Source organism: Ambystoma mexicanum, chromosome 10, assembly GCF_040938575.1.
Source record: "Ambystoma mexicanum isolate Mex_15411 chromosome 10, UKY_AmexF1_1, whole genome shotgun sequence".
In the NCBI taxonomy this organism is placed as follows: Eukaryota; Metazoa; Chordata; class Amphibia; order Caudata; family Ambystomatidae; genus Ambystoma; species Ambystoma mexicanum.
In genome coordinates, this window is record NC_090932.1 from 845702477 (window position 1) to 845724743 (window position 22267).

General features: G+C 44.5%; 1 protein-coding gene across 3 annotated transcripts in view; it reads right to left on the reverse strand.

The window, feature by feature from the left end:
• The window catches only part of PDCD10 (programmed cell death 10), a 295941-nt gene that overhangs the window by 104050 nt on the left and 169624 nt on the right, over positions 1-22267 (reverse strand). For all 3 annotated transcript variants that reach the window (XM_069618493.1, XM_069618494.1, XM_069618492.1), the window contains 2 exons: positions 21068-21194; positions 5262-5340 (listed from right to left, as the gene is read on the reverse strand). In XM_069618493.1, coding sequence (XP_069474594.1) covers positions 5262-5340; positions 21068-21194 — 206 coding nt within the window. The remainder of the gene's footprint in view (positions 1-5261; positions 5341-21067; positions 21195-22267) is intronic.

Sequence of the window (22267 nt, forward strand, 5' to 3'; positions counted from 1 at the left end):
TAAAGAAGGGATCCTGCACTGAAAGAGCCTGAATTTCACTGACCCTTCTTATAGAAGTAATAGCTACTAAGAAGGCCGTTTTATAAGTCCGGTGTTTGAGACTGCTTTTATGCATGGGCTCGAAAGGGGGCCCCATGAGCTTAGATAGCACCACATTAAGGTCCCACCCTGGTGGTGGGTTCGAAATAGGAGGGTGAAGTCTCTTTACTCCTTCCATGAAGGCTTTAACTACTGGTACTTTCCACCACAAGACCTTGTTATGGGAAGTGGTTTATGCCGACAGGGCTGCCAGGTGTACTTTCAGTGAGTTAAAAACCAATCCTGCATCTAGCAGGTGGAGCATGTACGTAACAATAGTGGAAGGAGTGCAATCAACTGGGTTGATTTGTCTATTCTGGCACCAGATAACGAATCTCTTCCACTTGTCAAAGTAACAGTGCCTTGTATTTGGTTTCCTAGATTCCTTTAGGGTGTCCATACACCTCTGTGGTAAATTGAGATGTCCAAACTCTATGACCTCAGGAGCCATGCTGCCAGGTTAATTGAGTTGGGTTGCTGATGCTGATTGACCTTGGTTCTGGGACAGAAGGTTGTACCAGGCTGGAAGTTTGATGGGCTCGCACACCGCCATCCTGCGTAGGTGTGGGAACCATGGTTGTCTTGCCCACATGGGAGCAACTAGGACGAGCGTCATCGACTCGCTGTTCATCTTGTTCACCACCTTCCTAATGAGGAGTTGGTGGAAAAGCGTACGCAAACATCCCTGACCAGTTCATCCACAGGGCGTTCCCCTGGGAGTCTGGTTGGGGGAACCTGGATGCAAATCCTGGGCATTGTCTGTTTTCGCTTTTGGCGAATAAGTCTATAGTGGGGGAAACCCCACTGAGAGAAGATATTTTCTACGACCTCTCTGTGTAGAACCCATTCGTGTTCCTCTGGGAGGGAGTCTCTGCTCAGAGCATCGATAGGGAATTGAGCTCCCCTGGAACATGTGATGACAGGAAGATGTTCCGTCTGAGTGCCCATATCCAGATTTTCTAGGCAAGCGTGGACAGATTTGGCTAACGAGTCCCTCCTTGCTTGTTCAGGTAGAACATGGCTGTTGTGCTGTCCGTCCGGATTTGCACCGACAGGTTTAGTAGGTGGGGCTCGAACGCTTGAAGCGCTCTGAATACTGCCAGAAGCTCTAGCAGGTTGATGTGGTTCTTGGCCACTGAGGGAGACCAGAGACCCTGAGCTGTGTGGTGGAGATGGTGAGCTCCCCACCCCGTCAGACATGCATCGGTAGTGACTACTGCCTGTACTTCGGGATCGTAAAAGGGTTTTCCCTGTGCAAGATTCTCTCTTGTCCACCAGTGAAGGCTTTGTACTAGTGTTGGCGAAACGACCACTAGATCGTCCCACTGACCACTTGCCTGAGACCACTGTTTCGCCAACCATTCCTGCATGGGACGCATGCGCAGGCGCGCGTGGGGGACCAGGTAAATGCATGACGCCATCATGCCCAGTAAACGCATTGCTTTGCGTACCGTTATTTGGTGACCTGACTGATATTGCGGAATTTGCAGTAGTATATTCCGAATTCTTTCCTCTGAAGAAAAGGTCAACCCCTCTTGAGTATCTAGGATTGCTCCTAGGAACTGTTTGGAGGTGCTTGGCACCAGGCTTGACTTTTTCTCGTTGATTGAGAAGCCTAATTCGTGGAGGAGGTCGATAGTCCTTTGAATGTTTGTCCTGCAAATTAATGGGGTTTCCCCCGTTATGAGCCAGTCGTCCAGATAAGGGTACACCGGGATTGCCTGCCTGCGTAGGTGTGCAGCCGCCACCGCCAGTACCTTGGTGAATACCCTTGGTGCCGAAGCTATCCCGAAGGTCAGTACCTTGAATTGGTAGCGCAGACTGTCCACGTTGAAGCGCAAGTACCTTCTGTGCGCTGGGAACATGGAAATATGAAAATAGGCATCTTTCATATCCAAGGTTGCCATGTAATCCTTTTTTAGGAGGGGGATTACCTCTTGTAGCGTAGTCAGACGAACCTTTTGGGGCTTGACATACTTGTCAGGCCGTAAGTCCAATACTGGGCGCATTGTCAAATCTTTTTTTTGGCACAAGGAAGTAAGTTGAATAAATACCCTTGTTTACCTGGTGTCCCGGGACGAGTGCTATCGCGTCCTTTGCTAGCAGAATGGCGATCTCCTCGAGGAGAATCTTCTGATGTTCTAAAGAGTGTACTCTTTGTCGTGGAGGATGGTTCCGGGGACGCTGCAGTAGTTCTGTACAGTACCCTGTGGATACTGTTGACAGCACCCATCTGTCTGATGTGATCCCTTCCCAAGCCTGGGTGAAGTTGGAAATGCGTCCCCCTACTGGGGTTGCGTGAGAAGGGACCCTGAACTGAGCGTCACAGCTTTGGTGGAGGCATGCCGCCTCCTTTGCTGGGGCTGCCTCTGCCTTTATCAGGTCTTCTCCTATTACCCCTGCCGTAACCCTGGGTAGACTGTTGGCTGTTGTTCCACTGTGTACCCTGCCCCTGGGAATAGTTAGATCCTCTCTGTGAATTTTGGCCTCGTGGGTGACGAAAATTGCTATTCCCTCTCTGGTTCAGGGGTTTATTGGTTAACTGGCCAAGGGACTTGAGTGTCTCGTATTCGTCCTTGGCATTATTCAGTGTGTCCTCGACCGCCTTACCAAACAGATCGGCTTCCACCGGTTTGTCCAACAATGATGCCTGGGTTTCTGCCTTAAAACCAGACTGCCGCAACCACGCATGTCTCTTGATAATAGTGCCTTCTGCCATCAATCTGCCTGCGTTGTCCGCGGCGTCAAAGGTTGCTTTTAAAATGCAACCAGACACGGCTCTACCCTCTGCTGAAATCCGAGCTAACTGGCCCTTTAAGGGTTCCGGTGCAGACGCTATGAGTGCCGCGACTTCTTCCCACTGATGGCAGTTGTAGCTGGCCAACAGGGTGGTGGAGTTTGCAATCCTTGCCTGATAGGCGGACGTTGAGGCTACTTTACTGCCGAAACCATATAGTTTTTTGCTCTCCTCGTCTGGAGGAGCTTCGGACGATGACAAGGGTGTTCCAGCCCTCTTACGAGTGTTAGTGACAACTAGGGAGCCTGGCTTCAGATGTCCTCTTATGTCGAGAGGGTCAGACTGGGCTGCCCTGAAAAGTTTTTCAACTCTGGGATTGACTGCTCTGGTGAGGTTCGGGTTCACCAGGGACGGGTCTATTCTTCGCTGAATAGACTTTAGGATAGGGATGGTCTGGGCAACAGGCCTCCTTTCTCCTACTAACTCCTCGGCGAAGTCCCTCTCCTCCTGGACACCGTGGGTGTCAATATGGAAATGTTCTGCTGCACGTGCGAGCACCTCGTTCAGGAGGGGTTGGTTATCGACAGGGGAGTCGGTAACCGGGGCTTCCTTTTCTACTGACGAATCTACTCTGTAGGTTTCAGGGTCTTCCTCCTCCTCCTCCACCTCTTGGTCCTCATCGTCCCCATAGTAGCCCGTCCCGGTTTGCTCTTCTACCATGCCAAAATCTTGGTCCTCACCAAAGGAAGTCCTTGATATAGTGAGTATGGTCGTGAGTATGGTTGTACCTCGAAGGGGTCTGTAGACCTCATCAGTGTCTCAAACCGGGGTTTCTTACTCGGGGGGGATAGGATCATTAGAGCCTGAGGATGTAGCCCCTTGTGGATCATATGAAAGGAAATGGTCTGGATTTTTATCGTAAAAGTCTGCCTAGGAAGACATCCTTGACATGACCCTATCTATGTAATCACTGGACCATTTTTTGGAACTGGGAATGACTCTCAGAAAGTTTTGGAGATTTATCTTGAGTAGATTTGCTCTTTGAAATATCAGCAGACCTGGTCTTGTCTGCCTGTTTAGGAGGAGTGGAGTGTTTTACAGGTGTGGAAGAGTGCAGAGGCTGCTTCTTCTGCTGTTTTCCCCCCTCCCCGTGAGTGGAAAAGTGTTTTCCCTGTCCCTTTGTGGCTCCAGAGGTTTGAGGATCGGGGGTAGAGTCCCTGTCCTTCGAACATGGGGCCGTGCTGATCTTGTCTGCGGGCTCCGACTCCTGGAGTGCAGCCTGGGGGTGGAAGTCGTCTTTGTCTTCCGACGATCGAACTACCGTTAGCCTAGGGAGCGAGGCACTCTTGGCAAGAGTGGATGATTGCCTGGAGTCATGCGGCGATCTCGATCTCGAACGCCCAGAGGACACCGATTCGGACCGTTCTGTTTGTGCCTCTTTCCGAGCACTCAACGTTGTCGAGTCTCAGTTGGACTTCGTGTGTTTAGTGTGGGTGGTGTGTGAAGCGCCTGTGTCGCCGGGGGTCTTCCCCATAGCCGCCCTGTCGGACGACCTTCCGAGGTCGGGGACCTGCGCTCGGCTGTCTTTCGACGCCGTAATGCCCTCGCTGTCCAAAAGCATGGGTATTTGCGATTGCACTTGGGGCAGAATTGAAAAGGGGTACCCTCCATACGCACCTTGAGGCAGCGGGCTGTTAAGTGTAGGAAATGTATAAGGTGTACCTATATACCAAGAGTGTAGAGTATGTCCAACCCCCCACTCTCCCTACTTGCAGGACCGAGGCCAGAGGCCTTCCAAGGCCCGGGCCCAGGCCAGAGGCCTTCCGAGGCCCAAATCGTCGTGCAGCAGCCGACGGACGATTTCTTCTCCAGCCGGCGTCGAGTGTCGAAGTTCGACGTTGGGATGCGGAAGGATGTCAATAACTCAATATTTAAGCAAAAATATGGCTAAGGCCAGGGGATTCCGCAAAATGCTTCCGACCAGTATGGCGGAAAAAAACAATCCGAGGATCCTAGACGCGTGAGGGATCTTGGGTACAGTGGACGTCACACTAGGGATAGTATTACTGGCACGCCCTGTGTCGACGCCCATTTTCGAGTTTCGAAAAACAAACTGTAATACTCCGCAGCTTCCACTAGATGTCGGCCTATGCACAGCATGTGATCTAAGCAGCTTCCACAAGCCTCAGAAATATATATATAAAAATTCCCATCTGGCTTTAACCGAATGCTTCACTTTCAAAACCAAGAAGATCAAAAATGCCTCATATTCACACAACAGTTCACATAAAGTAAAATACACAGAAAACTATACTTTGACAACCTACAAACTATTAGCAGAAGTTAAAGAACAGGCATAGGGTAGCAGGCGTGAGAAACGTATTTGGAAGTATTTATGTTTAATTATAATCCCAGCTAACACTGGTATCCAGCAATGTATACCTACCCTGCGGTTCGAGTACTGATACTTCTTAAATACGTTATTCACTGTGTCAAGGAGTTCCTTTATTGCACTGGCGATATCCCTATTGGCAAAAACAAAAACTTCAATTAGAAAATTAAACGGATACAAACATTCTTTACTTTAAGGCTAAAGCAATCTTCCAAATGGCTGTTTTGTAGGTCAACAAAAAATACATTTCATCTTCAAAGGTATTTCCCAACAAACAGTTCAAAAGACACTGCACGTAGAGAGAAAGAATACTTAAGATTATTTGAAATAATTGATCATTACGAGCTTGCGAAATAAAGCGTTTTGTTCCATTTCTGGAGAAATGTTAGCTGTGTCAGATGAGGAATACAACAAGAAACTTGTAGAATCCAGCATACAACTAGCAAGACTTCAGTGCTTTCTTGTTCCCATTTGATACACAATATAGGGTGTCCTTGGATACTACAGGAACAGCAAGACCTTTTATGTAGTGTGTGTAATTGGGAATGCTGGCAAAAACACTCTACCCAGCTGTTAACTGGTAGGCAGGGGTCAAAACAGACATCCAGCCTCTTGAGGCAGTCTTTGTTAGGTAGATTTTTCATTTGTATGCTGCATCTCCTTGACATGCGAGCCCCCCCCCCCAGCACTTTTTGCTGGACTTCAGATTTTTTCTTTTTTTGTCTTTTTTGTCTATGTGAGTGGGATCCTTTTTCACCAGTCACCTATTCTTTTACTATACCCATAGGAGTTGCTTGTGCTTTGAGTCCTGGTTTACTCCAGTATATATATATTTTTTGACTTTTAAGGGCTTGACAAAGTGACAGAGGCAATCATATCAACAATGTTATACAAGGCGGTATGAGTTTAGCAGTGACCACATTTCCCCAACTATGTTTACTGCTGAAGAGTGGCTCATTACAAGGAGTAGAAAATTCATACATAAAACATGCAGTTTCCAGAGTTCAAGGAGGATCGTGGTGTGGGGTGGGGTCTGTATCTCCCAGTCCATCAGTAGTGATTGTTTGCAGGTAAGCTCAGAAAGGGGGACAGATGTCCAGGGGTGTGCGGCAGGCCGGTTGCAGGGAGATGACATGCATTGCTTATCGTAATCACATTTCTGATTATTGTATCTGTTTAGATTCACATGTTGTGCATACAGTCAGACATCTAGTGGTAATCGCAGAGTATTGCATCTCGTCTTTCGTGGATGGAAAGGGGGCGTCGACATTGGCACGCCTGTAACACTAGCCCTAACATGACATGTAGTGTACCCAAAATCCCTCACGCATCGAGGTCCCTCCGATTGTGGTTTCTCAAAAGGGAACTCAATGCAATTTTCCTATATCCTATATGAATAATTCACTAACTGTTATGCTTGAAGTATAACAAGTTCGATTTACCCCATGACTGTATTAGTCTGTGTTAAATGAAAGTGGTGAATGAGGATCAAACGTTAAATGTTTTTTAATGTTTTTATGAAAAATAATTAAAGCGAATTTTGTTTTGCAATAAAAGCTGTTGGCTTAAAATCCAAATCTACCCATTTCTACTCATTAACATAGACCCACATTTCCTTACCCTGTTGTACATAAAGGATTTCTAGAGAGGGGTAAGTCAGCCTTTTGCTTTAATATAATGTGAGTGAGTCCAGAGATAGCGGTGCAAGAGGTCTATGTTCCTTCTACTCCAAGAGGGGAGGAAGGGTGGGCACATGTGAATCCAAGCAAGCAGAAAATCATCAGAAATGCTATTACGATAAGTAATGCATGTCTTCTGATATTTGTTAATCTGCTTAGAATCACATGCTGTGCATAGACTAGAGAGCAGTACCCAGAGATGGTGGTGGGATGTGTGAAGGAACAGTAGCAAAGATGTCTTAGCACCGCTTGTCCCACAGAGAGTCAGACCTAGAGTGTTAAGCACGATTGTATGCAGTACCCTTTGGGTGCACTACAACAACCCAGACCTCCTGTCAATAGGAACCCAACCTTTGGTACAAGTCTGTACTACACAGGTTGGTAGCGTGTTGAGCAGCCAGGCTTATCTCAAGAGGGGTCAGTGTGAGCCGTAGTGGAGTTACACAGAGGTACACAGTGACAAGTAGTCAAATAAACACTTACACACAAGTTTTCTTGAATAAACAATTATTAAAGTATCAGTCAGTTAAAATAAGCCTTCAGAAGGGAACAATATAAAAGCTACACAAATACACTCCAAAACTACACACTTAGTTTCTAAATCAGTAAGGACCTTTTGGGATGGCCCAGAGTCAACCTACAACCTCAGGTGACTTCAATAGCTAGGGTGCTGTGGACAATAATATCTTAATGTAGCATTTCGAACATTCTTAGGATTTGGTCTAAGGAAAGGGTTATTCGAACACACAAGAGATCAAATATTCTTAAGCAGGCAAATACGTTTGGATCCTCTAAGCAGAGTCATTCAGTATAACAGGTTAAACCAAAGTCAATGGGCAAACGTCTGTATGAGCTGAAGCACTTCTGGTAAGTAGAAAAGTCTTTGCACAATGTTTTAGAAGTTTTTAAAGAAAAGAAGAATCAATTTAGGGCCACAAACTGTTTAGGCTTGTCAGTAGTAGAAGATGCAAGCAACTCTACAACAAGAGGCAAGTTCTCTCAGACTTTACAGTACCTTTGGATTGAAGAAAAGGTGCAGCAGATGAATCCTGTTCCTGTGCAGCTCTGCAGATCTCACTGTTCATGGGCCTCAGTCGTGGCGACAAGAGGGAGGACTTCTGGGGACTAATGCACTGCAATGGGAGGGTCACCGCTTGCAACTGGCAATCTTCAAACACGTGGCACTTCAGTGTTTCAGCTACTTGCGACTACCGCAAATAGCAACAATGCGGTTCCTGGCTGTCGAGATGGTCCTTCCTTGCTTCTGGGGTCCCGCACTCTGTCGAGGGAGCTCTGGCTCGGTCAGTCCTGCTTCCTGGGAGTCTGTAGGATCTTCCTGGAGCTCTTGGCCTAAAAGCAACGCACACAATCTGGTGTTCCTCTCCCTGGCTATTCCGTTTCCAGCAGCAACTCTGTGGAAATTCAACCAGCTCAGAGAAGATGTCCAGGTGGCTTACTTTGGAGTTGATTGGTCCCACCAACTCCAAGGGAGAAGTTGTCCTTGCAGGGGCTTCTCTGTCGATACAAGTTTGGAGTTTCAGCACCGCAGCAGGGCTTCACCAGGCAAACCACCGGTCCAGGAGTTGTAGCAGGCGTCTTCAAGTTCTTCTTCGGATTCCTTCGTCCAGTGGTTGACTGCCTTCCAAGCCAAAAGCCTCTCCTTTTATTTAGGTTGCTTCCATTCATTCCAGCCTAGCTGTCAGTCCTTGCCGGACAGTCAGTCGGCCAATCGCCACAGAGTTCATTTGGGTCTCCTAGGAGACTAAGCACAGGGAGTTTCGGGCACCTCCCTCACTTCCTACCCACGCCAGACACCCTGGAGCCAGAGGCGGGCTTCACTCGTGAATCCTGCCAAAGGCAAAGTGAACAAAAGGACCAAACCTGGTTTGGCACGCACAGAAAAGCGCAAGAAGGACATTTCCACAAATAAATGGCTAAAAAAGAAGACTCGGACCATTTTGACAAAAACAGCACCCTTGGGTGCTTTACTGAAGCGGTAAAAGCAGCCCGCGGTAAATGCACACCACAGTAGTTAAAAGTAAACCACTGCCACTATCCATTCAGTGAGGAAAAGGGTAACAAATGTTACATGAGAAGCTAGACAAAGGGGATACGAAGTAACCCCTCCAGCACCCTATTGTAAGATAGTGTGTGCTGGGTCTAGAAAGTTACATTTGTAAGTAAAGTAAATTTCACTTTACTGCTCTGGGAAACAGTAGTTTATCCCAGAGAAGGTATTTAAACCTTGGGAAATCTGGAAGACTTCCCTGTGTCACTGCACTGAAGGTGCTTTGGGACACAATTATAAAAGATGATGCCTATGGAGTTTGCTAGACTTCATAACCAAAAGTAACAGTGTAGAAAATCACATTAAAATACATGAGAGAGTGGGGAAAAACAGTCTCACTAGCTCCAGGTTAAAAAAAATCAAGTCCTCAAAATCAAGCAAATTTGCTGGGGGTCTCTAAGGTGGAGGGAATTAGCACATTTCTGAGAATTCTCCCTAATAGGTGTAAGCTGAAAGGGCAGTTAAGGCGACCTTTAAGGAATTGAATACCAGGTCTGAATCTGGTAGAGGAGTCCGGTACAGGACAATATGTGTTGGTGAGCAGTCAATAGGATTAATGCTCTTGGTATTGTAATAGATGAAAGCTTTTTCAGTTGTTGGAGTAGCAATGTCTGAAGTAAGGTTTTCATACTTCTCCAAGTATGTCCATGCATCTTTGAGGAAGTTGGAGGTGTTCGAACTCTATGACCTCAGGAGCCAGGCTGCTAAATTGAGACTTTGCGGGCATGGATGAAGCGTCTCCCCCCTATCTTGTGACAGCATTTTGTACAGGTGTTAGGTAAGATTTTCACAGAACTGGTAAATCTTCCTGACCTGGGTCAACCCCTAAACTTTTTTGCTTTACTAGTGGGATATTTTTCCTTAATACCTCCGTGAGTGGGAACCTTTTTCCACACTCACATAATCTTTTGCTCTTTCTATGGGTGTCATTTTTTGACTCTACATAGTGTCTTTTTAAAGCTATCCTCTAAAACATCTTATTGGCAAAAGAGCCTAGGGGCTCCCCTTTTAACTTTTTGCTAACCTTGGGTGAACTACAGTTCCCAAGGGAAGAAAGGATCTTTGGATCCCTTTTAAATTGGATTCTGTGAAGCCAACACATCCCACCTTATGTGGTGTGCTGGGGAGATGCAATGTATCCCCTTTGCAACTCGGCAAGTACCGGAAAGTACTGCTTGGCCGCAATCCCTGCTACAGAGGATTGACTTTCCATTGTTTCCAAACCTGCAATTGCTAAATTAGTAATATACTGGACTATATTGCCCACAAGGTGTCTATATTTTGGCTCCTTTAATACCAGCATTTGTATTTTCTTTAACAGATTATTAGTGCTTATCTGTGTTTTCTTTGCCTCAGGCAACTCTTCCTGTTGGAGGAGGGACTACAAAAAACGGAACGCGCAAACCTCGGCAAGTACCGGAAAGTACCACTTGGCCGCGCTTGTCGCGGTTTGAGGGCTGAGAGCAGTGCTCTCCGGTACTGTCAGTGGACATTAATTGCTATCCCCAGAATGGGACCTTGCATGAACTGAATGAAAAAAAGAACTATTCAGGTCAGGAAGCACGGAATGACCAGGTAAAACAGACTATTGTCTCTGACATATCAGTTGTTTTTGCCAAAGAAAATGTTTCCTTAACTGATAGTGTATTATTGTGCAATGTATTAACTGGTACTGGTGTTCCTGTTCCTAAAATGCCTAGCATGAATGTTTGTTGATTTGGCAGTAATTGATATAGATTTAAATGCCCCATGTTTTTCCTCTCACACATTGTCCGAAAACATGTCAAAATCACCGGATCTATTTACTAATGTTAGTGATATGAACTCAGTTGAAAAACTTTCCTTTATAACCCCCACCCCACGAAAAATAAATGGTAAATCATACTTCCTCTGTCGAGAGTTCCCAAGTTGAGAATGTAAATGGCTTAACTGAAATAGCTCTAACATCAATGAACTCTGCAATTCATTCTTTAGCCAGGCTTTTTGAGACTTTAAGCACTAAATCTGACAATCATTCACTGCAACGAGATCAAATTCTAGCTTGGCAGCAAACTATAGTTAAAAAAGTGGGCTCTCTGGGTGCTACGTTCACTCCGACCATTGAGAAGGTCCCAGTAAGTTCACAGACCGATGCTCAAATTAAAGAAAACAATCTAAGCTGCAAACTCATTTGATTCCATTTATTTCAGATCCTATTATTGATCTAGCTAGCAATGTTATTAAAGAATCCGATCAATGTAATGGAGTAAGAGCCCAAACCAGAATGCAGAAAAAATGTAATTATGCTATATTTGAAGGAGCAAGCACAAATACATTAGAATTGCATGCCAAAAGTAGGCAAACTAAGGCTGACTTAAAGAAACTTAAAAACATGAAAAATGTTAAGTCAATGTCGTCATCACATACCAAGTCATTTGTTACAAATCTCACCCATCCGCGTACAGCAGCCACCACAGCATCTAAGGCAATTGCCACAAAATACTTGCTACAAACAGTACAGGAACAATCAGGCCCTCCTGAACAAAGGTAGACATGTAGAATTGTGTAGTCCCCTTGATGCTCTGGTGAATGCTGTTACGGACGATATGACGGAGTGTATTGCAAGTCACAATGAAGAACCCCCACGTCAGAATAGTATATCTGAACTTGAAAAACTAAGAATAAATCGCTCGTCGTAGAGAAAATCAGACAAGCGGTTGATGAATACATGGCAACCAAACTAGCCCAAAAAAGTTTAAAAGTTTCTATAAATGACCCAAGGGTACAGATTGAAGTTATCTCCTGTACTGATGAAGCTCAATCAAATAAGATCAACCAACAACTGCAACACAATACTCCAGTTCTAACGCCTGTTAGCGAAAAATGTTATCAAGACCTGACCAAGGGGCAATATGGAAATAAACAAGATGATATGCCTGGCCAAACAACTAGTAACGACAAAGAATCTGATAAAATCAACAATATCGCAGATTTTGGATGAAAGAGCCATTATAATTGGTAAGGACGATACAGCGAGCAAAATTGGTAAGCCAAATATAGTTCCATTAGAAAATTTTAAGAAATCAAAAACTATGACTCACTCAATAAAACGTCCAGCAGTTAATTCACTAACTATGATATGTCGTCCATTTCCAGTACCCCAGTATAATTTGAATCGGGCCTCGGTTTTATCAATATTTAGCGAGATCCCAGCCCTGGACGACATTGGCACCATCGACATAGAACAGGTTGAATTCGCTGATGCCTCGAATAGTTCCTCAGTGATTTTGTGGATAAACTCCAGAGTAGTAGTCAACACCATTTGGGCCGTGAAATAACAACTCTTTAATGTATGTTTTGTGATCATATCAGGGCCAGGTCCATCTGACATTACCTCGACTGGTATGCCAATTCAATCTGTGGCAAATCAGATAACACAAAAGCAAACCACACACAATCATGTCTGCAATTGCAGCCAGAATACCGCCCAATGTTAGCTATCTTTAGTTGAACACAACACATTGTCTTTGATTAGCTGGAATTCAAGAGGATTTAAGTACCTAATAAATAATAACATCTCTAACCTGCAGTCCTATGACATTGTCATGCTGCAAGAAACATGGCTAATGATTACTCCCTCCTGGGACAATCATGATATCTTCTTGAATCCAGCAAAAAGGAGAAATGCTGGGAGACCAGTATCGGGCTCAGTAATAGCCATCAAGCAAAGCTCGTTCATAAGGTCAGAAACATGGTATTCACCAAACCCCTACGTGCAAATGCTTAAATTGTCTAATAACAATATTTTCTATGCACCATCAATGTATATTGGAATCCCCTGGTAATATCTGACAATAGGTTTATAGAATGCTTGAATGAGGCTCTAGACTTAATGACTCTAGATAGTAAAATCATTTAATAATAGCCGGTGATTTAAATCTACATTGTTTGGAATTGACTCGACAGATAGAAGGGATTTGAATACTAAAATGGTCTAGATTTATTGAGTCTCGAAATCTCTACATGCTAAATGGATCCTTTTCGTCTGATGTCCGCCCTAGGCCAACTTGGCATAGAGGCTTCAGTACTGGGATTATTGACTACATCTATGTGAACATAGATACGTTGAATTTAACGCGTCTTTTCAAGTACTTCATTCTGACGTGAGTGATCATAATATACTAAACGTGACCTGGTCACCCAAATGAAAGACGACCCAAGGGAACAACAAATATATTCAAGGCTCCGTCACCGAAAATACAGCCCGGAATAGACTAATTTGGTCAAAGACATCTTTGGAAGCGTTTAGAGATGGTTATGACTCACAGACGAATCATGAAGACACTAGGAAACACTAACCTTTAGTAGTATATCCCGAACTAATGCAATTGTTTCAGCCAGATTCTATCAGGCAAAGGACAAAACAAACACCACATCTGCACATTTTTAATCAAGAGTAAAAAAAAATGAAAACACTAATCCGACTTGAAAAAAGAAGTCCAGAAGCTACCTAAAGACAGGCGAACCATAGTTCTAACTCGTATTAGAACTAAATATAAGAATTGGCTAAGGGGAATGAAATCAAAGCTCTATCAAAATGATGGCACTAACATCTACTACACAAACTTATATTCTGCATCTAATTCCATACTGAGTGCTCCACTGGCCTTAAGATATATTGAGTTTCACTTAAAATTTGACAGAGAAGATATTTTGCACTTTATTCATAAAGCTAGTAGATCGAGGGCACCTGGTCCTGACGGTTTGTCAAATAAGACTATGAAACAATTCCCTAAAATATGGGCCGATATATTGAACATTATGTTTAAAAATATACTCTTCTCCCCAAAAATTCATATTTCTTGGAAGCATTTGATCACTATTCCAGTCTACAAAAAGGGTGATCATACAAATCCCGCTAGCTATAGACCAATAGCCTTACTTGATGCCCCTGGCAAGATATTTAGTTGCATCATTTTAAGATAATTGAACGAGTGGTCTAGTAAACATCTTAAGAGAGATCCTTTCCAGTCAGGATTTGTTAGCGGGCTTGGTACTTTACCAAATATGATTGCCATAAATATGCTGAAGTCACAATATGCCATCCGGAAACAATCTTTGTATTTTGCCTTCATTGATTTCCGGATGGCATTTGATTCCATAGACAGAACCCTGCTATTTCGTAAACTGAAATCTTTTGGCTGCCAACCATCTTTATTAGCTCTGATAATACAACTTCATTCATACACAACCATGCAAGTGCGTCTGTCCCTGCAAGGGCTTTTATCAACATCATTTAAGACCTTTTACAAGGCTGTATCATGGCATCAATTTTATTTATTTTTTTCATTTTGGACATGGGAGAACTTTTCTTGAAATTCTGAAGCTGGGTAATCAGCGTCTAGCTTGGTTGTTGTACGCTGATGACCTAGTACTGGTGTCTCAAACCCCAAAGGGCTTACAAAACTTATTGTCCTCTTTGGCTACCTATGTTAAATTGAATAATTTAGTTGTGAACATAGAAAAAAACCACAAATACTAGTTTGTAAAAATTCAGGAAAATCTAGAACTGGTACTTATATTTGGGCTCTTCAGAATGAGCCCATGAAGATTGTAACAGAATATAAATACCTGGGTATAACAATACAGAATACTGTTACAAATTCAATGTTTCTTGCCATTATACAGTCCAAGTTGATAACTTTGATCTCGCAAGCAAGAATACTGGTTTTCAAATTTGGGAAATTTACATACAAACATGTGCTTTTTTACGAACAGAAAGTAATTCCTATTTTGATCTATGGAATAGAATCTATGTTGTATAACACAGATAAGTTGTGGAACAAATTAGAGGCAAGCTTTTGAAAGAAAGTGTTACATCTTCCAAATAGCACTCTGATGCCGATCCTAAGATTTGAATTGGGCCTGGTATCTTTGGCTGGTCGAGTCATTTGGCGATTATGCACTTTCTTCCAAAAATGTCAATTGGGTTTGGAAACCAATAATATTTAGAGTGTTGTAGCCCATCATTTAACCTCCTCAAATCATAGCTTTCCTTTAAAATAGCAAAATGGTGTATTGAACGCCCTGGTAGAAGCAGACATCTCAATAAGAAACTTACTTGAAAACCCTACACGAGCCAAGATCAAATTTTATCAATGGGACTGGATTAAAAAAAAAAAAAAAAAAGAATTGCATAAAATAAAGATTTTGACACTTGCAGCTTTGGAAATAAAAGGTTAAGCCAAATGTCAAGCTACTTACTCAAATTCCCTTCTCGGATTATAAGAAACAAATATCTACGATTCAGACTGAATTTGTGGCCCACAAAAGACATACTTGCAAGGAGAAATTTTATACCCTCCGATATAAATTTTTGTCGCGATTGTAAGATCATTACTGAAAAGGAAACACTTCAACATGTTGTGGTAGCCTGTCGTCAATTGAGTGTACAGCGTAATAAGTTTTTAGCAAATCTGTTGTGGTTGATTAATATGGCAGAGGAAAAGCTAATTTGGATCCAGCTATTTTCAAGCACAAAATTTACTGTAATGAAAGCAATAGTGCAATTCCTCGAAGTAGTAATCCCAGATGAAATTAAGGTGTAGATATGTATATCAGGTCGAAATTGATACAACAAAAAGGCGTAATGTATAATTATGTACTTTATTTAGGAAATGTTATTTTAGTATTGGTGTACATATTGGATGTATAGTTTATTTTATGGAACATTTTTGAATGTGAAACAAATAAGATTGTATTTGAAAAGTTGATTTTATCAGCTAAACCAAAAAAATAAAAAATGTATCCCCTTTCACATTAAAACTAACAATTCTGTTACAGGGACAAGCTTACCCGTCAATGGCTGGGGGCAGCGATAACTTGTATTAATTTGGTGCACCTTTTGGCTGTGTTCACAGCTGCAGTAAAGGCACCCAAGGATGCTCATTTTACCAAAATGGCCAGTCTTACTTTTTAGCCAATATTAGTGTTTGTCCTTTCTTGTTCCTTCCCCCGACATTCAGGGTGGGAAATGCCTTTGTGAGATTTTTATCTTCGGCGGGAGTCCCCTGGACTCCACACCCAGGCTCCAGTCTGTCTGACGGCAGGAAGCGAGTGAGGAGTCCAAAACTCCACAGCCCTTTGCCTTCCTCCTTGCCTGAATGGGGACAAATCCCAGTGGGGGGGCTGTCCTGATTGGACAACCAGACTGCCCCTTCCCACATTCCCTCTTGAGATAAGCCTGACTGCTCAGAAGCGCCATCACAAAACAGTGTAGCACAGGCTTATACCAAAGGTTGGTTGTGCTTACACCTGTAGTCCTAGTTGTGTGTAGTTGTCCCAAAGGGTACTGCATACAAACTTTGCTTAACAGCACCGAACACGGCTAGGAAGGCAGAACCGCATGCAATGCGCTTACACCACAAGCTCAGAACAGGTTAGCTTGGTGGAGAGAGCGCTTCGAGAAGTCGCCTCTAGAGGACTTGAAGAGCTTCGTCAGGCACAAGTCAAGGCCAAAGGTAGGGCCGCTTTTTTCACCCAATCGCACCCCGCAAGGGTTACTCCTTTCCTAGGAACCATCGGAGTGGGAGGGACCGTTCAGGTTCTCACACCAGCACGGGTACCGAGGCTCATTCAGCTACTGGCCGCCAGGCCGAGGGGGGGGGGCTATATCTTTCCCAGACAAAGTACTGAGGGACCGCAAGGTTCTTCTACTCGGTGTCCACCTGAGGGGCGACTCCCCGCTACCAGACAAATGTCGGAAGGGGCACCTGTACGTGCAGGGTAGGCCTCAAGCTCCACTTCCAAGAGTTCAGGAGGAGGCCGGTCCCAGCGAGCCAAGCACCAGGACGCAGACATGTGGCATGCAGATGGACAAAATGGCAGTGTTATAGAAAATTCACAGAAATGTGCCAATTCCTCTCTACCTTAGAGACCCTCAGCAACTTTGCTGGATTTTGAGGACTTGAATTTTTACCCTGGAGAGCGAGAACCTTTTTCCCCCACTCGTGTATTTTAATATGATTTTGAACACTGTTTCTTTTGGTTATGGAGTCTGACAAACTCCATAGGCACCATCTTTTACATTGTGTCACACAGCACCTTCAGTGCAGTGGCACAGGTAAGTCTTTCAGATTTCTCCAAGGTTTAAATACCTTCTCTTGGATAAACTACTGTTTCCAAGATATGATATGGCATTTGTAACGCGCCTATACGCAAGTGTTTCAAGGCACGACGAGGCAGGGAGGGGGGAAACAAAGGGAAGACAGACAACGATCCTATTAGGCCAGGTGTCAGTCAGATCGCGCAAGCGCGTGGGTGAAGGGAAGAGTGCAAGGGGAAAGGGAGGGGGGAAAGTGCAGTACAGGGTAGTGGAACAACAGATAAATAATAGAGCCAGACTGGTGGCAAGTGCAAGGTAAGTGCAGACAAGTGCTGGTAGGGGGGGGGGGGGGCTGTAGGGATACAGAGACAGTCCCGCAGTGCAGGGGTTGCCAGGGAGGCAGTGCAAGTGGAGAGCGGCCCAGTTGCAGGTTGAGTGCAGTTTCAGTCAAGAATTTAGCAGGGGAGAAGGCAGAAGCAAAGAGGAAGGTTTTGGAGGTGCCTCCGGAACCAGAGATGGTTCACCTCAAGTTTCAGGGAGGCAGGAAGGCTGTTCCAGAGGGAGGCCCCTGCCGCGGAGAGAGATCTACCCCCCAACTCGTTTCTTGGAGAAGCCGCTGACCCTGAGGGAGCTGCAGACGGATGAGCGAAGAGCTCGAGAAGGAAGATATGTAGGAAGAGAGAGTTGAAGGTATTTAGGCCCCAGGCCCCAGAAGGCCTTGTGGACAATGCAGAGGGTTTTGAACTTAATCCTCGCAGCCACTGGGAGCCAGTGTAGAGATTTCAGTCCTGGAGAGATACGATCCGTGGGCTTGAGGCCGAGGACAAGTCTCGCAGTCCTGTTCTGGATAAATTGCAGAGGGCGGAGAGTAGAGGCAGGCGGATTTAGATAGAGGCTGTTACAGTAGTCCAGCTTCGAGAGAACCAGGGCTCGGGAGACAGTGAGCTTCTGGGGGAAGGAGAGGAAAGGAAGAATACCTCTGAGGAGGTGCAGCTGGTAGTGTGACTTCTTATAGACGTCAGATATGTGAGGAGAGAAGGAGAGTGTGGAGTCGAAGATGACCCCGAGGTTTTTTGCCTTGCAGGTAGGATCAGGAGGAGGGCGTGGGTGTGCCGATGAGTAGAATCTCAGTATTACTGGCATTAAGGCAGAGGTAATTGGCAGCACACCATTCCTGGATAGCAGACAGACAGTCAGAGATGAGGGAAGGAGGGGAGGAGGCCGAGGGTAGCCTGAAAATGAGCTGGGTATGATCTGCATAGCATTGAAAGTTGGGGCAGAGCGGCAATACTGTGGGCAAGGAGCGTCAGATTTTGCTTGAACAGCCAGGGAGAGAGGTTAGATCCCTGGGGTACACCACAGGTAGAGAAAAAGATGTCAGAGAGGAAGGACCCCAGTTGGACCTGGGAGGGTCGATTGGAGAGCAGTAAAGTGAAATTGGCTTTACTTACATTTGTAACTTTCTAGACCCAGCACACACTATTTTACAACAGGGTGCTGAGCGGTTACTTAGTATCCCCTTTGTGTAGCTTCTCATGCAACAGTATGTTACCCTTCCCTTAATGAATGGCTGGTGGCAGTGGTTTACTTTTAACTACTGTGGTGTGCTTTTACCAGAGGGTGCGCTCGCAGCTGCGGTAAAGCACCCAAGGGTACCATTTATGTAAAAATGGCCCCCATTGTCTTTTTTCACCATTTCTTTGAGGAAAGGTCCTTCTTGAGATTTACTCTGAGCGCCAAACCAGGTTTGGTCCCTTTGTTAGTTTTGCCTTTGGCGGGAATCACGAGTGAAGCCTGCCTCTGGCTCCAGGGTGTCTGGTGGAGGCAGGAAGCAAGGGAGGTGCCCGAAACTACCTGTGCTTAGTCTCCTAGGAGACAGGAATGCACCCTTAGGTGATTGGCCGGCTGGCTGTCCGGCAAGGACAGCCACCCTGCTGGGCGACTGACAGCTAGGCTGGAATGAATGGGGGAAACCTGCATAAAAGGCAAGGCTTTTTTGGCTTGGAAGGCAGAGTCGACCACTAGACGAAGGAATCCGAAGAGGAACAAGGAAGAGACGCCTACTGCAACTACTGGACCGTTGGTTTGCCGGGTGAAATCCAGCTGCAGTGCTGAAACTCCGAATTTGCCTCAACTAGTGAAGCCCTGCACGGACCACTTCTCTTGGGTTGGTGGGACCAATCAACCCCAAAGCGAACTCGTCTGGACATCCTCCCGGAGCTGGCTCTACTTCCACTGCTGCTGCAGGAACCGATTGCCAAGGAGAGGAACACCAGAAGTGTCTTGTTTTTAAGTCGGACCCGAGCTCCAGGAACATCCCCCGGACTCCCATGAGCAGGAGTGAGCCTGAGCCACCTCAGAGTGCTGGACCCCAGATGCGAGGAAAGTCCATAAGGTATCCAAGAACCGCAGTGGTTTTATTTGCGAGAAGCTGAAACCGTGAAGTGCCGCTGATATGAAGTTTGCCCATTGCTGCCGCCGACCTTCAAACCATAATGCAGGAGTCCCCAGACGCCCTCCCTCTTGTCCCTACGACTGAGGCCCAGGAACAACAGGAACAGAAGCCAGCTGAAAACAATTCCTTCAAACCTAAGGTACTGTAAACTAAGGGGTACCTACCTCTTGTTATGTAGCCTTGCTAGCTCTCAGTTGAGACTTGTCTTGGTTGCTTTTGCAGAGTTGCTGGCAGCTTTGCCCCTCACACGCCTCACAGCTTGTGGCCTACAGTGATTTCATTTTCTACAAAGACTTATAAAACATTGTGCAAGACTTTTTACCTACCTGCAAGAAGTGATTCAGATCAACTAGACTTTCGCTCCACTAACATTGGCTGTCCTGCCTCCCTGAAAGGCTCTTCTTACCTCTGACTGTGCTTCAACTATCCCTCGACAAAAGTCACACATTAGATAACTTGTGTAGCTGGAAAAGGGTCAATTGACTGCATTGGCGGGTTCAAAAAGTACTTACCTGCTTAATATTTGTAAACCTTTGTTTTATTCCCTCATATTTTCCTTTTGACACCAACCTCAGTATTGCTCTAAATGTGCCAGTTATATATCAATGTCCACAGTGTCCTGGTTATTTAAGTCACCTCAGGGTGTAGGAATTGCCTTTGTGTCATCCCAAATGGGTATCTACCGATTTAGAGAATTTGAGAGGGTGTATTTATTGAAGTATATTTTGTGTTACATAATTGCTCCCTTCTAAAAATGACTTATTCAACTGACTTAAATAAATAACTGTTTAAATCAAGAAACCTTGTGTGTGAGTGTTCATTTGAATTACTGTTATTGTGAAACTCTGTTACAACCCTAGAGCACACATTGACCCCGCTTGAGATAAGCCTGGCTGCTCAGTCACTCTACCAACTTGTGTAGTACATGCTTATACCAAATGCTGCGTTAACTATTGCCAAGAGGACAAGGATGGTGAAGTCTCCCACAGGGTACTACATCATATCTTACCGAACAGCTGCACTTTACATTTGCACACTTTTCAAATACAAAGACAACACCTTAGAGTTAGTCTTTAGAATGAGAGGGCTAGGATACGATTTCGGACATTTTGGTTTGGACATCTGACAGACTCTCCGTTTTGGTTGAGGTAGGGAAATCTCAGATAAGTGAGGCATTTTCCAACCCATTTATTATTTAATATAAATGTGTACAAATCACGATGAGTCCTCTCTGTCAGTGTCTCATTCCTGGTTCCTCATAGTGGCTAGCAGGGACTTGGCCACCCCTCATAAGCTTTAATGCCCATAACGCACAAACGCATAATCGCACCTTCCAATTTTCCATACGTTGGGCTCCTGTCCCTGAGGGCGTTCAAACTACAGCACTTTGGGACCAGACCCTTGGTAAAAGGCACTATACAAATGATGAAAACTAATGTATTAATATCTCCCTTAATATCTTGGTGGAGCAGACAGTAGCAGAAGAGTGTTCCTTTTGCTGCAAGCCAAAATCTTCACATTGCTCCACTGCATTTTGTCCTTAACATAAGCAATACAAATGTTATAGCAGCTTACTTGATTGTTTGAAGGAACCGCACCCTGTCATTTATTTCATCTGGAATCTTACTAAGAATATGTTTAAGTGCTCGTGCTTTTTCATTCAGTTCTTGAAATTCTGGCTCTTGTCGGTCAATCATATATTCTGAAAAAAAAAGGACAATTCATGCTGTAAATAATCAGAGACACTTCAAGCTCTCAGTGTACAAAAATAAAAGACAACCTTTCCACGATAGCTCACAAAAAGAAAAGACTTTGTAAACATTCTGTAACAAAATTATCTTCGGCTTTCACAATAATTAATAGGCACAACCGATTCAAACCAAGAAAATAAAAGTGGCTCTAATGACAAATGGAAAATTACCCATGTGCTTTAATTGTACAAGGGCCCCAAGACTAAAACACGTTTCCCGGTCGCACCGGAAAAGTTAAACAAAAGTGCTAAACTGGTTATCTCGAAAAGTAACATTGCCACAACACGGGATTTCCCTTAACAATATTATATACTTTAAAATAACACTTTTCAAATTAGACAAATAAAGCTCTACCTGGAGTTACTGCCCAACTCGCCAATCTACCTTCAAAAAAGCTCAATAGTACTATAGTTTAAACAAGAGAACTACTTTACTGTTAGGGAGAATTCTCAGAAATGTGCTAATTCCTCTCTACCTTAGAGACCCCCAGAAACTTTGCTGGATTTTGATGACTTGAATTTTTACCCTGGAAAGTGAGACCTTTATTCCGACTCTCTCATGTATTTTAATGTGATTTAAACACTTTCTTTTGGTTGTGGCGCCTGACAAACTCCATAGGCATCATCTTTTACATTGCGTCACAGCACCTTCAGTGCAGTGGCACAGGGAAGTCCTTTCCCAAAGGTTTAAATGCCTTCTCTTGGATAAACTACTGTTTCCAAGACCAGCAAAGTGAAATGGACTTTACTTACATTTGTAACTTTCTACACCCAGCACACACCATCTTACAATAGGGTGCTGGAGGGGTTACTTAGTATCCCCTTTGTCTAGGCTCTCATGTAAACATTTTTAGGTTACCCTTTCCTCGATGAATGGCTGGTAGCAGTGATTTACTTTTTACTACTGTGGTATGCTTTTACAGCAGGCTACGCTAGCAGCAGCAGCAGCAGTAAAGCACTCAAGAGTGCCATTTTGTCAAAATGGCACCGGTCATCTTTCTCCATTTCTTTGTATTAAGGTCCTT